This window comes from Chiloscyllium punctatum, chromosome 32, assembly GCF_047496795.1.
Source record: "Chiloscyllium punctatum isolate Juve2018m chromosome 32, sChiPun1.3, whole genome shotgun sequence".
Taxonomy (NCBI): Eukaryota; Metazoa; Chordata; class Chondrichthyes; order Orectolobiformes; family Hemiscylliidae; genus Chiloscyllium; species Chiloscyllium punctatum.
In genome coordinates this window covers 15,294,747-15,311,763 of record NC_092770.1, presented here as the reverse complement: position 1 = coordinate 15,311,763, position 17,017 = coordinate 15,294,747, and the positions used below count along the sequence as shown (strand labels likewise).

Genomic DNA, 17,017 nt, shown 5'->3' with positions numbered 1-17,017 from the left:
GGTGATTGAAGGAAGATGCAGGGGAAATGTCAGAGGTTGGTTCTTTACACAGAGAGTGGTGGGTGCATGGAATGCACTGTCAGTGGTGGTAATAGAGTCAGATACATTAGGGACATTTAAGCACTATTGGAGAGGCACATGGATGATAGTAAATTGAAGGGTATGAAGGCTAGTTTGATCTTAGAGTAGGATAAAAGGTCAGCACAACATCAAGAGTCGAAGGTCTGTGTTATACTGTTCTATGTTCTAATACATTCCTTGTAGAAAAGTGATACCATTCAGGCGGAACTTTCCCCATTGGGCAAGCACAGAGTTACCAAGAATCCACGGCCTCGTGGGTGAGTCCCTACCTACCCATCAGGACTCCTCACAACAACTGTACTGCTTACACAAGCAGCAAGATTTTCCATACAGTTAACATTAAGATGGCATGTGACCATACAAACATCATAACGTAACTAAATGCAAGAAGCAAATATAGTGGTCAGACATAGGATCTAACAGATATGTATCTTTTTAAAAAATGTCTTTTGATCTATATTTACCTTAACTCAAAATTCTCATGATAAGTGCGACACCTGTTTGGAAGGACAATAAAAAAGGTAATGGTTATATCGCTGGATTAGTAGTCCAGAGGCCAGGCTACTGTTCTGGTGTCATGGGTTCAAATCCCACCATGGCTAATTTAAAATTGTCTGTTTAAAATATCTGGCAACCATGTTGATTGTTATAAAAAAATCCAATTTGGTTCAATGACCTTTAAGGGAAGGAACTCTGCTGTATTTATCTTCTAGCCTCCATGTCACTCCAAGTTAAGAGCAATGTGATTGACTCTTAACTGTGCTCTGGACAGTTGGTGTGGTGCTGGTAAAGCACAGATGGTCAGGCAGCAGGAGAGTTGATGTTTTGAGTCTAAGCTCTTCATTGGGATGTGGAGGGGGGAGTGCCAAAGGGGCACAGAAATAAATGGGAGGGGAGTGGGGCTGGGGGGAAGGTAGCTGGGAAGGCGATAGGTAGATGAAGGTGGGGTGAAGGTGATATGTCGGAGAGAAGAGTGGCACGAATAGTTGGGAAGGAAGATGGACAGAAAGGACAGTGCCGAGTTAGAGGGTTGGATCTGGGATAAGGTGGGGGGGGGGGGAGATGAGGAAACTGATGAAATCAACATTGATCCCATGTGGTTGGAGGGTCCCGAGGTGGAAGACAAAGTGTTCTTCCTCTAGGCATCGGGTGGCTAGGAGTTGACAATAGAGGAGGCCCAGGACTTGCATGTCCTTGGCGGAGTGGGATAGGGAGTTGTAGTATTTGGCCCTAGCACAGTGGGATTGTTTAGTGCATGTGTCTCAGACATGTTCTCTGAAATGTTCCGCAATTTGGCGTCCTGTCTCCCCAGTGTAAAGGAGACCACATTTACAGCGATGGATACAGTAGATGAGGTGTTTGGAGGTGCAGGAAAATCTTTGCCGCATGTGGAAGGATCCTTTGGGGCCTTGGATGAGGGTGAGGGGGAAGGTGTGGTTGCATGTTTTACACCTCTTGCAGTGGCAAGGAAGGTGTCGAGTGGAGGGTGGGTTAGTGGGGGGGAGGCGGGGGGGGGGAGCATGAACCTAACAAGGGAGTCACAGAGGGTATGGTCTCTGTGGAATATTGAAAGGGGTGGGGAGGGAAATATATCCCTGGTGGTGGGGTCTGACTGTAGGTGTCACCAGTTTCCTCATATCCCCTTTCCCCACCTTATCCCAGATCCAACCATCCAGCTCAGCAATGCCCTCTTGAACTGTCCTACCTGTCCATCTTCCTTCCCACCATTCCGCTTCACCCTCTACTCTGACCTATCACTATCATCCGCCCCCCCACCTTCATCCACCTATCGCATTCCTAGCTACCTTCCCCCAGCCCCACCCCCCTTCCATTTATCTCTCCGCCTCCTTGGGCGCCACCAACATTCCTGATGAAGGGCTGATGCTTGAAACGTCAACTCTCCTGCTCCTCGGATGCTGCCTGATTGTCTGTGCTTTTCCAGCACCACAGTTTTTGATTCTGATCTCCAGCATCTGCAGTCCTCACTTTTTCTGGGCAATTGGGGATGGGTAGTAAATGCTAAAGCAACCAGCGATGCCAACATCAAATGAACATATTGTAAATAAAACTGTTGTTTTGGGGTGACCTTATAGAGGTTTACAAAATAATGAGCGGCATGAATAGGATAAATGGACAAAGTCTTTTCCCTGGGGTGGGGGAGTCTAGAACTAGAGACCATAGGTTTAGGGTGAGAGGGGAATGATATAAAAGAGACCTATTAAAAAAAACTATAAAAATAACTCAACTTTCTCACGCAGAGGGTGGTACATGTATGGAATGTGCTGCTAGAGGAAGTGGTGGAGGCTAGTACAATTGCACCCATTCGGGGTGGGTATATAATAGGAAGGGTTTGGAGGGATATGGGCCGGGTGCTGGCAGGTGGGATTAGATTGGGTTGGGATATCTGGTCGGCGTGGACGAGTTAGACCGAAGGGTCTGTCTCCGTGCTGTACATCTCTATGACTCTGTGACTCTATTCATGTAATTACCAGCTTTTTAAATGACATTCCTAAAGTGAGTTTTCAATTTGCAGGAATCAATTACAAAGAATAATGCATCTCTCTACCACTTAAATAATGTAGCAGTTATTTCAAAGGAACAAATAAAAAGAGATTTGAGCTCTACATAAATTAACTGCACCAAAACATCTTATCGATCTAGCTGCTCTTCCAAGAAATTATTTTTTTAAAAAAGGGTTTAGCTTATTTTTAGGCACTTCTCGGTACTGGAGAGTGGTGCAAAGCACTTGGAAGCTGCTCCCATTAAGTGTCAGTGATGTCTTCAGGGCAGCAGCATGGAAGCAAATGCACCAAACTGAAAAACAGATGCCAATATTAGACCAAAAGTTGTTTAGAAAAAGATTGTAATTTGATCATTGTTTTGCTAATCTAAAATACAGTGGCTATTTTGAAGTCATAAAAACTTCAAACCAAAGAATTACTATTGCATAATGTAAACTGTGGACTTCATGCTGCCAAACGGTGACGATGCCTTTTGTTTACCTTGTCTACCACGGGGTCTTGAAGAAAGTTCAATAAATTCACTGCGCCTCTCAATGTTACTGACCTGCAGTGAAGTGACCAGCTCCGGTTACGTCTGTTCTGTCAAAGCAGAAATGAAGTGGTTAATAATAGTATTAGTTTCAGTCTACTTTACCGAATCTGTCATCAGGTGAGTGATTTCTGATTGTTTTAAAGGTACAGAAGTGAATGTAATATCTCGAGTCAAATACATAACTTGAAACATTCACCTAGACAGAAATAAACTCATATGGATCTTTCTAGAAGACTGGATAAAGTCTAATTGTAAAGTTACAATAGAGAATTAATGAGCTAGCAGTTCATGTTCTTGTCTTGTTTCCATCTGAGTTATTAATGTTTTAAACACTAGAACAATATTACTGCTAACCATGCTGACATTTTAAGTCCAATGACTCTCCTTTGGATCACTTGCGTTCTGAATAAAAAGCACTGGACTCGAAACAGTAAACTGCTGAGTTTCTCTATAGCTTTCTGTTTCTCAATTTTGGATCCTTAGCATCAGCATTGTTTTGATTTTATGATATTGCTGCAACTTGTAATAGAAAGTTCATTATAAAAACAAAATGTGGCATGAAGCTTTTCCAGCACCACAGTTTTTGATTCTGATCTCCAGCATCTGCAGTCCTCACTTTTTCTGGGCAATTGGGCAATTTTAAATGACATTCCTAAAGTGAGTTTTCAATTTGCAGGAATCAATTACAAAGAATAATGCATCTCTCTACCACTTAAATAATGTAGCAGTTATTTCAAAGGAACAAATAAAAAGAGATTTGAGCTCTACATAAATTAACTGCATCAAAACATCTTATCGATCTCGCTGCTCTTCCAAGAAATTATTTTTTAAAAAAAGGGTTTAGCTTATTTTTAGGCACTTCTCGGTACTGGAGAGTGGTGCAAAGCACTTGGAAGCTGCTCCCACTAAGTGTCAGTGATGTCTTCAGGGCAGCAGCATGGAAGCAAATGCACCAAACTGAAAAACCAGTATGTAAATCCCATCATTACAGAGGGTTCTGTTCTTAAATTGGGACATAATTGATGTTACACTATGGTTCATGTTTTTTAGTCTAGCTAAACAGATACAAGTGCAATTTTTTTAATAGCAGTGGAACTAAATAAACTGAATATTCTAAATGTCAGTCTATTCTAAATGTCAGTATATCACTGATGGTTAGGTACTGTAATCAAAATAGTGCCCTAGTTGTCTTTTGATTAGCATGAAAATATGTGAAATAAAAACTAAATGTTATTTTTGTACTTGCTGTTAATTTCTATTGTATAACAATAACTTAAAGTCACCAGTGAGTATTGGACACTATATTTGTGCATGGAACTTTTGTTTGGAAATTCCTTGCACTTCGCATGCTTTGAAGAATGTGAAATATTTATGTTTAATGGCAAAGTATGAAACAGCATCCAAATAAAACATTAGTTTAGAAGATAATTCAATAATGTAAAACTACATTTTATAAAAGTTAACTACAATCAAAATATGGAACAATATTGGCAAAAGCATCATAAGCACTATAGGAACATTTATGCACATGCAGTTTGCTGCTTTGGTCAGAAATCGTAGGGTTGGCCTATTCAAAATGATGCCATCACTGATGTCAGATTCACGAGTAAAAGTTATGGAAAATTCAGAATTGGGTGCGTGGCAAGGTTGAAACTCTGTACTTAAAGGGCTTTATGCAACAAAAAGATTGAGCGGACCCTGGTAAAAGGGGCTGAAATAGCTGGTACTTTCACAATAGATTGAAGATTGGCAACTTCAATATTTAAATGGCAAGAGACTATGAAATGTGGAAAAGTGATTAATGTCTCTATGTACATAGATTGTTAATACACAGATACAAAAAGTAAATTAAAGCAGTGAATGATATTGACTTTATTGCAAGGGAATTGGAAAATAAAGTAAGCAAGTTTGAGTTGTATAAATCCTTCATGAGACCTGTTTGGAAATACTGCTGTTTTGAATATTGTACCTTTTAGATATGTTGACTTTGAAAGGCAATGAGTACAGAATTCGGTGAAGCTTAAAGGGCTAATTTCAGGACAATTTTCATGAAGTTGACTTGTATTCCCTTGCATTAGAAGGTTCTTCACTAACCTAACTATAGTGTTCAAAACGCTAAAAGATTTGACAAAGAATCTAATTACTTCAACCTGTGTCTAGCTTTCACTCTATGTGTACAAGGGCATCAAAATCCCAATAATCCTCTGTAGTTCCTCATCTCTCACTGCTCAGGAAACATTTTGATTTGAATCCAAAGTGGACGATCCTCACACTTTTCCACATGGAAAGGTAACTGCCATTATGCCCAATCGATAAATGAAATTATTTTGTTTGATGGAGAAATCCAGAATGTGGGGGCACAATCTTAAAGTTTGGTGCAGACATGAAATTGGAAAGTCCTTTTCCATACAATGGGTGATAGAGTTCCGAGCCTTTTTTTCTCATGAGGATGTATTTTTTATTCATTCAAGAGATGGGGGCATCACTAGCACAGCCATCATTTACTGCTTATCCTTAATTGCCCCTGAAAATATGATTGAACCATGGAATCATAGAATTGCTACAGTGTGGAAACAGGCCATTTGCCCCAATAAGTCTACCTTGACCCTCCATAGAGTATCCAACCCAGACCCATTCCCCTATCTATTACTTTTATATTTTCCCCTGACTAATGCACCTAATCTACACATCCCTGAATGCTATAGGCAATTTAGCATGGCCAGTTCACCTAACCTACACATGTTTGGATAGTGGGAAAAAACAGGAGCACCTGGAAGAAACCCAAGCAGACACATGAAGAATATGCAAACTCCACACAGACAGTCGCCCGAGACTGGAATCAAACATGGGTCCCTGCACTGTGAGGCAGTAGTGCTACACATGAGTTGCATTTTTGAACTGCTGTGGTCCTTTCAGTGTAGGTACACCCACAGTACTGCTTGGAAGGCTGTTCCAGGACTTTGACCCAACAATAAAAGAATGACAATAAGTAATTTTATCAGCTGTTAGAAATTAAATTCAATTATTAAATCTGGAATATGAAGATGTTTCATGTCACAATTACTGAAATTATCAATTGAAGTAAATACCGATATGATTCAGTGATATCCTTTTAGGAATGAAATCTGCAATCTGGCCTATATGTGACTCCAGACCCATAACAATATCCACCTTATGAAATGGCCTAGGAAACCACTCAGTTCAAGGACAATTAGGGATAGCAACAAGTGCTGGCCATGCTCATATCCAATGACATAATAAAGTGAAAAGATATTGTTCTAATTCCAGGATAGTGTGTGCTTTGAGGTGAACTTGCAGATACATCTCGCAAGAAGAGTCATACCAGACGCGAAGTGTTAACTTTTTTCTCTCTACAGATACTGCCAGATCTGCAGTGTTTCTCCAATGTTTTCTGTTCCTATTTAAGTTAGTAATGTTATACAGTAGAAGATAAATGTTTCTGAACAGAGGCCAAGTCATTAGTGAGATCTTATTTCAATTAAACACACTTCATAAAACTCATACCCTGCTGATTTTTTAGCTGCCCATGTTTATACTACCAATTCAAACCCAATTAACTCTGAATTAATAAATCTCACCAGTTTCTTCATTTCATTAGCTCTCAGGCTTCTCTTCTGACCATTAAATGATAACAAATTCCCCTTTTAAAATATATGAATTATATAATTAAAGGAGGCAAAAGAAAATATACAAAGCAATAACAAATGTTCTCCTTTATTTATTTACGTATTAAAGTTGCAAGCATCTGTTTTCCAGAATGTTCAACAAGTTCTTTTAGAGCTTGCTATTTAAAGAAATTAAACAGCTGACCCCTGCTTTCCATCCATTTTAATTTGAAGATTTCCCCAGTAGATTAGATTCCTTACATTGTGGAAACAGGCCCTTCGGCCCAACAAGTCCACACCGACCCACCGAAGCGCAACTCACCCAGACCCATTCCCCTACATTTACCCGTTCACCTAATACTATGGACAATTTACCATGGCCAATTCACCTAACCTGCACATCTTTGGACTGGGGGAGGAAACCGGAGCACCCGGAGGAAACCCACACAGACACGGGGAGAATGTGCAAACTGCACACAGAGAGTCATCTGAGGCGGGAATTGAACCCGAGTCTCTGGCACTGTAAGGCAACAGTGCTAATCACTGTGCCACCATGTCACCCACTTTTAATATTATCCATTCTCCAGTATTGGTTTTAAAACTGCAACAGCAATCCCCAATCTTTTTTCATTCGCGCATTTTCAGTTGCAGGTTATTCCATAGTGATCGTTATCAATGTAACTTGCAATGGGTGTTGCTGCCAAAATCTTTCTAGAACTTTCTTTCAAATTCTTAGCCTCACAAAGAGAGAGGATCTCTGCTGTGACAGTTCTGGTTACAGTACCACTCTTCTTACTCTGAGCTATATACTGGTGGTGAGAGTTGATGGAGATGAGGCAATAGCAAGAGGTAGCGCAGCCAGTGGGAAGGAATTTCCCGGGAAAGATCCAAGAGATCAGTTAAAGTGTGTTTGCTTTAATGCAAGGAGTACCAGGAATAAAAGTGATGAGCTTAAAGCATGGATCATGACCTGGTGCTATGATGTTGTGGCCATAATAGAGACATGGGTTTCTCAGGGGCAGGAATGGTTGCTGGATGTTCCAGGGTTTAGAATATTTAAAAAGAATAGTGAGGGGGGAAGAAAAGGATGGGGTGTAGCACTGCTAATCAGAGAGGGTATCACAGCTACAGAAGTTACCATTGTCAAGGAGGGTCTGCCTACTGAGTCAGTATGGGTGAAAATTAGGAACAAAGCTGAAAAATGTGTTGCTGGAAAAGCGCAGCAGGTCAGGCAGCATCAAAGGAGCAGGAGAATCGACGTTTCGGGCATAAGCCCTTCTTCAGTAGAAGGGCTTATGTCCGAAATGTCGACTCTCCTGCTTTTCCAGCAACACATTTTTCAGCTCTGATCTCCAGCATCTGCAGTCCTCACTTTCTCCTTGGAAATTAGGAACAGTAAGGGAGCAGTCACCTCATTAGGGGTTTACTACAGGCCCCCAATAGCAGCAGGGAGATTGAAGAAAGCATAGGTCGGCAGATTTTGGAAAAGTGTGAACGTAGTAGGGTTGTTATAATGGGTGACTTTAACTTTCCCAATATTGATTGGAACCTCCTTCGAGCAGATGGTTTGGAAGGAGCTGTTTTTGTAAGGTGTGTTCAGGAGGGTTTCCTAACTTAGTACGTTGACAGGCCGACTGGGGAGAGACCATTTTGGATTTGGTGCTTGGCAATGAGCCGGGGCAGGTGTCAGATTTTGCGATGGGACAGCGTTTTGGTGATAGTGACCACAACTGCCTCACATTCTACATAGCTATGGAGAAGGAGAGAAGCAGGCACCCATGGGAGGATACTGGTCTCCTCCTTGACCTATCACCTTCATCTCCTCCCCCATTCACCCATTGTACTCTATGCTACTTTCTCCCCACCCCCACCCTCCTCTAGCTTATCTCTCCATGCTTCAGGCTCACTGCCTTTATTCCTGATGAAGGGCTTTTGCCCGAAACGTCGATTTTGCTGCTCGTTGGATGCTGCCTGAACTGCTGTGCTCTTCCAGCACCACTAATCCAGTATTTGATTTTCAGCATCTGCAGTCATTGTTTTTACCCATGGGAGGATATTTAATTGAGGAAAAGGAAACTATGATGCTATCAGATGTAAGTTGGGAAGCGTGGACTGGGAGCAATTGTTCATGGAAAGGGCACTATAGACATGTGGAGAGTGTTTAAGGAACAGTTGTTGTGAGTGATGCACAAATGTGTTCCTCTGACACAGGCGAGAAGGGGTAAGAGAAAGGAACCTTGGATGATGAGAGCGGAGGAGCTTCTCATCAAAAGAAAGAAGGCAGCTTACGTAAGGTGGAGGAAGCAAGGGTCTTGCTCAGCTCTAGAGGATTACAGGCAGGCGAGGAAGGAGCTCAAAAATGGTCTGAGGAGAACCAGGAGGGGGCACGAAAAAGGCTTAACAGGAAGGATTATGGAGAATCCAAAGGCATTTTACATGTATGTGAGGAATAAGAAAATGATCAAAGAAAGAGTAGGGCCGATCAGGGATAGCATAGGGAACTTGTGTATAGAGTCTGAGGAGGTAGGGGAAGCTCTAAATGAGTTTTTTGCTCCTGTCTTTACTAAAGAAAAGGACCTTGTAGTGAATGAAACCATTGTGGAGAGGTAAGCATGCTGGAATGGATAGAGATTGAGGAAGCTGATGTGTTGAAAATTTTGACAAACATTAAGATTGACAAGACACCAGGGCCAGACCAGATTTGTCCTCGGCTGCTTTGGGAAGTGAGAAATGTGATTGCTTCGCCGCTTGTGAACATCTTTGCATCCTCTCTCTCCACTGGAGTTGTACCTGAGGACTGGAGGGAGGCAAATGTAATTCCTCTCTTCAAGAAAGGAAATAGGGAAATCCCTGGCAATTACAGACCAGTCAGTCTCATGGCTGTCGTCTGCAAGGTATTAGAAAGGATTCTGAGGGATAGGATTTATGACCATCTGGAAGAGCATGGCTTGATTAAATGCAGTCAACACGGCTTTGTGAGGGGCAGATCATGCCTCACAAATCTTATTGAGTTCTTTAAGGATGTTACTAGACAAGTTGATGAGGGTTGAGCAGTGGATGTTGTGTATATGGACTTCAGCAAGGCATTTCATAAGGTTCCCCATGGTAGGCTTGTTCAGAAGGTCAGGAGGAATGGGATACAGGGAAATTTAGCTGTCTGGATACAGAATTGGCTGGTCAACAGAAGATAGCGAGTGGTAATGAAAGGAAAGTATTCTGCCTGGAAGATAGTGGTGAGTGGTGTTCCACAGGGCTCTGTGTTCTTGGGCCTCTACTCTTTGTAATTTTTATTAATGACTTGAAGGATGGGTGAGCAAGTTTGCAGCCGACAAAAAGATTGGAGGTGTTGTTGACAGTATAGAGGACTGTTGTAGGCTGCAGCGTGACATTGACAGGATGCAGAGATGGGCTGAGAGGTGGCAGATGGAGTTCAACCTGGATAAATGCGAAGTGATGCATTTTGGAAGGTCGAACTTGAAAGTTGAGTACAGGATTAAAGACAGGATTCTTGGCAGTGTGGAGGAACAGCGGGATCTTGGTGTGCAGGTACATAGATCCCTTAGAAGTGCCACCCAGGTGGACAGGGTTATTAAGAAAGCATATGGTGTTTTGGCTTTCATTAACAGGGAGATTGAGTTTAAGAGCCGTGAGATCTTGTTGCAGTTTTATAAAACTTTGGTTAGACCGCACTTGGAATACTGTGCCCAGTTCTGGTCATCCTATTATAGGAAAGATGTGGGTTTCAGAGGGGGTTTAGAGGGTTCAGAGGGGGTTTACCAGGATGCTTCCTGGAATGGAGGACTTATCTTATGAAGAGAGGTTGACTGAGCTCAGATTTTTTTCATTGGACAAAAGAAGGAAGAGAGGGGACCTAATTGAGGTGTACAAGATAATGAGAGGCATAGATAGAGTTGATAGCCAGAGACTTTTTTCCAAGGGCAGAAATTGTTAACACGAGGGGACATTGTTTTAAGCTGTTTGGCGGAAAGTATAGAGGGGATGTTGGAGGCGGGTTCTTTACATGGAGAGTTGTGAGAGCATGGAATGCATTGCCAGCAGCAGTTGTGGAAGCAAGATCATTGGGCATATTTAAGAGACTGCTGGACATGCATATGGTCACAGAAATTTGAGGGTTCGTACATTAGGTTTACCTTACATGAGGATCAATGGTCAGCACAACATTGTGGGCTGAAGGGCCTGTTCTGTGCTGTACTGTTCTATGTTCTATGTTAAACTTTGTAGCTTCCCATGCTAAGGGCAAATCATACCTCCCTTTCTCACAAGAAAAATTACAAACTCTTCTGCATTTGAGAACCCACCACAGATTTTTAGAAGAGGCATTACTAAAAACATCAAGTTTCATGAGGAGAGAGAAACAAAGTTAACAATACAAGTCTGGTATGACTATTTAGAAGTCCTACTGGACTCAAAATATTAACTGTCTCTTTCTCTGTCCATAGAACCTGCCAGACCTGCTGAGCTTCTCCAGCATTCTGTTTGTTTCCAATTTTGAATTCTGCTTCAAGCCCATTTATGACAATGTTTTCAAATTCACGGCTCTCACTCAACCAGAAGTGTTTATGTTCATCAAAAGATGCCTGAAAGCTGCCTCTCATGGTACCATGTAAACATAGCAGGGTCTACCTTTGAACTCAATTAGCCCCATTTTAATCAGACAGACTGTACTGAGAAGTACAAAACTCTAGAGCATCAATTAGACCATATATGCATTCATTTAACTTCCAGAGTGATCCCACTGCATTTGGTGCCTCTTTTGAGGATGAATTTCCCTGCTGAGCTGATCTTCCTGCAGAAATATAGCTTTAATGTCAATTGATTAAGACTGCCAAATATTTGTTGCAAGAACATTTGCAAAATTGTTTTTTCTGCTATCAGTGAATCTACATTTTATATCTTGTTTCCCTAGTTTTGCTTCAAAACTTCATGCCACTAACCTTGCTTTAGCCTTACAAGTCATGGTTTCTCAAGAATGATGCCTGACAATTCCCCTTCGGTTGGTAAATTAATGATAATTAATCCAACCCTTGCAATTAGCCATGCAGAGACATATACTCAAGGGTTTCTGGACAGTGCAGGTGAGGAATGCCCATTGATCCACCTCCCCCTCCAACTGTAGTATCCAAACAGCTTAAAACTATGACCCCTCGTGTTAACAATTTCTGTAAGCCTCTGATTGGACAACAGTTCTTGGGGTCGGCCTCTGCCTATAATCAGGAAGGTGGTCTGGTGGCAACTATTTAATTGGAAAAGTATGGCCCTGGGTTTCACAGCTGGGGAGGTGAAAACTTTCCTGCTCACATGGTGGGAATTCTGCTGACTAAAATTCAGCTCTGGTCTTTGAGAGAAATGGCTGCCCATCATCAGGGGCTGTTAATATTTAGCTGCTATTCAGGCAGGACATAGAAGAGATCATAAAATGATTACAGTATATAAGGAGACCATGTCCGTGTTGACTTCCTGCAGGTCAGGTTTGAGAGGAGATTTGATAGAAGTGTTAAAAATTATTACTGTGATATTGATCTAAGGTGATTGCCAAAACAACCAACAATGGCATGCGGAAAGTTTGTTTCACATTGCAAGTGGGGGTCTGAAATATGCTTCATACTGAGGGTGTGAAGGAGGCAGATCCATTTGAGATTTTCGACAGGGTCTGCTAGTCGCACATGTCCACCCTGCAGCATGCAATTTCGTTCCTCCTCAGGTGCCTAATTACTTTGTTTTTGAAAGCAACCATTTCTATGGAACCCCAGCTTTTCAAATCTGTTCACGCAACTTAAACCGCTGGTATCATTCTCAGAAATCTTTTCTACTTCCTTTCCAAAGCATTCATAGCCTTCCCAAAATATAAATCCCAGATTTTGATGCAATACTCCCGAACAGAATTTTAGAAAGGTTCATGATGACTTCTTTGCTTTTGTACTCTAAGCTTCTGTAACTAGTATCCATGCACCTCTTATCCAATTTCTCAATTCAATATTGCCAAGGACCTCTTGATGTCACACTTTTGATTAATCACTTTAAAGGGTATTTTCCAAGATACATGGACAAAAATGGACAATAATTTCCAGCCTTTTCAGTAAATAAACAATGTGTAGTACAAAATGATCTCAAGGATGAGAAAATAATGGGAGAGCCAGTGAAATATTTGAATTGGTAGCATCTTAACATGTGAAGAACATGAATGTGTTTTGTGATCTGTATCTTGCATTTGTTCAAGTGCGATGTATTTATTTGAGAATTTAATGTATTTTACAGGATTCCTCTAATTCGTTTTAAGACAATAAGGAGAGTGCTCAGAGAAAGAAATGAACTAGAAGAATTTCTCCAAAATCACAATTCAGATGCCTTTTTCCGCAAATACAATAGCTGTTATCCTTCTGAAGTTTTAATGATGCAAGATATTGGTGTCACTTCAGAGCACTTGTCAAATTATATGGATGTAAGTTATCTTTAATAATGACTGGAGATAAGAAGAGATGCCACTGTTGAAAATCTGAAGTAAAAACAGATCAGCTGCCCAATTTTCATTTTCCATGATCCAATTCATAAAAGCACTTTTACATCCAGATGGTAAATTAAAACTCTACCCTGTTGAGTCAATCTGAGAAGTGAATGTAACCAGGGAATAAAGTTATGAAACCTGAAGGTAGGGTTTATAAATGATACCCAAAACTGAGGGAGTAGTACATGGGATAGCATCTTCTGGAAGCAATTCTGTGGCATTCAACAGGAGACCTTTTAGATTTGAAGAATTTACTGTCAATATTTAAGATGGTGCAGTGGCTTTATGTTATTGTGTCTTTGAACACTTAGGCCCAATATTATGGAGAGATTAGTATTGGAACTCCACCGCAGACATTTACTGTAGTGTTTGACACTGGCTCCTCTAATCTCTGGGTGCCTTCAGCCTACTGCATCAGCAAGGCATGCGGTGAGTAAAATCAAAGTTATATCGATCTATGTTCTGATCAGAAATGATTATAACTGATGTCAAATGGAAATGTAGACTTGCAGTATGTTGCTGGTTTCAAACCAACAACAGATGGCAATCCTATTTTAACTTTCATCATTATAGAAACAAATCTGTTTGGGGTCTCTCTAAGCAATGCTTGTCAACTTACAAATTTCGCCTTCATGGCTAGGTCCATATTTTTGCTTACAAATGAATAATTCTTTGCAGAATTTTGCTTGGTTTGCTTCTCCATCCTTCCTGGTTGGAAGTTAAATGTAAGTATGGACCCAAGTCTTCTGGTCTCTGCATTGTTGGAGACCCCGGTAGGAATTGCTTGGGAAGTTTCAATTTCCAATGGGAAATTTCCCTTCTCCCCAGATGTTTCCAAATCTAGAGTTACAGACTTGAGACAGTTTGTGATACTTACCTGGTCATCACCCAGGAACTGTCAGACAAATCAAATCCTACAACTTCTGGTTAACTACCTCCCCAAAACTCACATTGACACCCCTACCCCAATGCAATACTCAGTGCTTGACTATTCCCCTGACTGTCCCCCAAATCCCCCTCACACCTGACTATCTCCTGATTAATTGATTAGATTTGATTTATTGCCATCTGTACCTAAAAAAAAGCTTTGTTTGTGAGCAGTACAGGTAGATGATAGTAAGCAAGGACATACAGATTGTTGAGTGAAAAGAACTTGGACAGACTGAGGCTTACAGGTTTTTCTGTACAGGATGTGCATAAGGCAAGAACAATATTAACAAAATGAACATGATTTGAAGTGAGAGTCCATTCAGCAATCTAATTACAGCAGAGAAGAGGCTGTCCTTGAACCTGCTGACTATCCCTAACACATCCCTGATCCCTGACCTGACCCAACTATGCTTGCTGACCACCCTCAGCCCTGATTAGCGCCAATTACCCTGTGCCACTCATTTAGCTAACCTAAACCTGACTGACCCCAAATCTAACTTTCCCAACTGACTAATTCCAATCAGAATGGATGAACCCCCATTATGACTGGACATGACAATCCCTCCTGCCCTGACTCAAGTACTCCCTGTCCCACTTCATTAGCTCCCAGTCTATTCACTTTCCACCCTACCTTTTATAAACAAAAACAGAAATTGCTGGAAAGTTTGATTTCTCTCCACAGATGCTGCCAGACCTGCTGAGCCTTTCCAGCAATTTCTGTTTTTGTTTATAAAAGGTAGGGTGGAAAGTGAATAGACTGGGAGCTAATGAAGTGCGACAGGGAGTAGTTGAGTCAGGGCAGGAGGGATTGTCATGTCCAGTCATAATGGGGGTTCATCCATTCTGATTGGAATTAGTCCGTTGGGAAAGATGAAGGGCTTTTGCCCGAAACATCGATTTTGAAGCTCCTTGTATACTGCCTGAACTGCTGTGCTCTTCCAGCACCACTAATCCAGAAATTAACATTTCGGGTCAGGTGACCTTTCCTCAGGACCCTGTATAAATGTGCTTAGAGATGGACAGGGAGCAGACCTTGGTAACCAGAACAGGTGCTTCAGCTAAGTACATTATAGATAGTGTGGGAAGACAATGTCTTCTTCTGCACTGAGTGTCAGCTGACTGGACACCAATTCCTGTAATGTCCTCAGCTATCCTATTTATCGCATTTTACTGTACCCATCTGTAAACTTATCCACTTACCTTCCCTCACCTACTCCATTTACCAACACCCATTCACCCATCCATTAATATTTTCACACGAGACCTTTAAATTTACCTTACCGGAACAAAAATGTAATAAAGAGGGAGGAAGTAAACTTTGAGGATAAATTTGTAAGTAATACCAAGATGGACAGCGAGAGGGTTTCCTAATACCAATAACTTCTTTAAATATATAAAATGTAGGAAAAAGCCAAAGTGAACATAAGTTCCTTAGAGGATGAGGCTGGGGAAATAATAACAGAGAACCAGAAAATGGCAGAAGGATTAAATATTGTATATTGTATCCATTCTTTTTTCTTTCTAGAACGACATCGACGCTTTCAATCATTTTTCTCATCATCATACTCTCCCAAAGGAAACTCTTTTGCCATACGATATGGCACTGGGCAACTCATGGGAATGATGGGTAAAGATAAAATCACAGTAAGTTTGATTACAACTATTACTAACGTGTAAAGAATCTCAATAATCACACAGGAGACAAGCGTTGTTTGAGTCGACTCTGTACATAGATCTAAGTAGGTTTACCCAAAGGGGTGGGTGGGTGGGTGTGAATCTGGCTGGTCTGTGCCAGTGAATTTAAAGATGGGGAACATTTAACCAAAGCAGGTGGTGAGTCCACCTCTTTCACACCCATCCTAGGCCTGTACCCAATCTAATGGGGGATGGGTAAGGCAGTCTGTTAACCCCCATGCCTAGCGTGTCCCTTAATAAGGACCTCATTCCATGTCCTCCTCAATAATATGTGCAGCTGGGGATGGCAACCAGTTGAGCAGTTTGTTGCTTGGGCAAAGGCAGGAAGGTAACAGGAAGTACTTTCTTTAATGTGACTCCTGTGGGTATTGGGGCACCAATTCCCTTCATGTTACCCCCCCTCCCCCATATGCATTCCCTCCCCCCCGAAATCTGGTCCCTCACTCCCTCCTGGGTGAGGTAAATTTCCTTCCCAAAACAAAATGCACATGGAAGTCTGGTGTCTACATTCTTCCCTCCTGCAGTCCCAGTAGCAGCTGCTGCTGCTTCTGGCATTGCTGGGATTACAGAGCTACACCCGATCAAATTGCCTGGCAAGTCTCGGATGTGGGACTGAGGTTCCACTCCTACCTCATTAAACGCATATTAACATGGTGGAAGCTGCAAGAGTTAAAGTCAGCATGGTGCCAGCAGACTTTCCAACTGAGTCATAGAGTCATAGAGATGTACAGCACAAAAGCAGATCCTTCAGCCCAACCTGTCCATGCCGACCAGATATCCCAACCCAATCTGGTCCCACCTGCCAGCACCTGGCCCATATCCCTCCAAACCCTTCCTATTTATATACCCATCCAAATACCTTTTAACTGTTAGAATTGTAATAGCCTCCACCACTTCCACTGGCAGCTCATTCCATATACATACCAACCTCTGAATGAAAAAGTTGCCCCTTAGGTCTCTTTTATATCTTTCACCCTCGCCCTAAACTGATGCCCTCTAGTTCTTGTCTCCCCCACTCCAGGGAAAAGACTTTGTTTATTTATCCTATCCATCTCCATCATGATTTTATACACCTCTGTAAAGTCACCCCAGCCTCTCCCTATAGCTC

At 41.7% G+C, this 17,017-nt stretch overlaps 1 protein-coding gene across 1 annotated transcript in view; it reads left to right on the top strand.

The window, feature by feature from the left end:
• Positions 1-3,136: 3,136 nt before the first annotated feature.
• LOC140458283 (cathepsin E-A-like) overlaps positions 3,137-17,017 on the top strand; it is a 30,479-nt gene continuing 16,598 nt past the window's right edge. Inside the window, exons 1-4 of the mRNA XM_072552686.1 lie at positions 3,137-3,252; positions 13,038-13,221; positions 13,596-13,713; positions 15,740-15,858. Coding sequence (XP_072408787.1) covers positions 3,137-3,252; positions 13,038-13,221; positions 13,596-13,713; positions 15,740-15,858 — 537 coding nt within the window. The remainder of the gene's footprint in view (positions 3,253-13,037; positions 13,222-13,595; positions 13,714-15,739; positions 15,859-17,017) is intronic.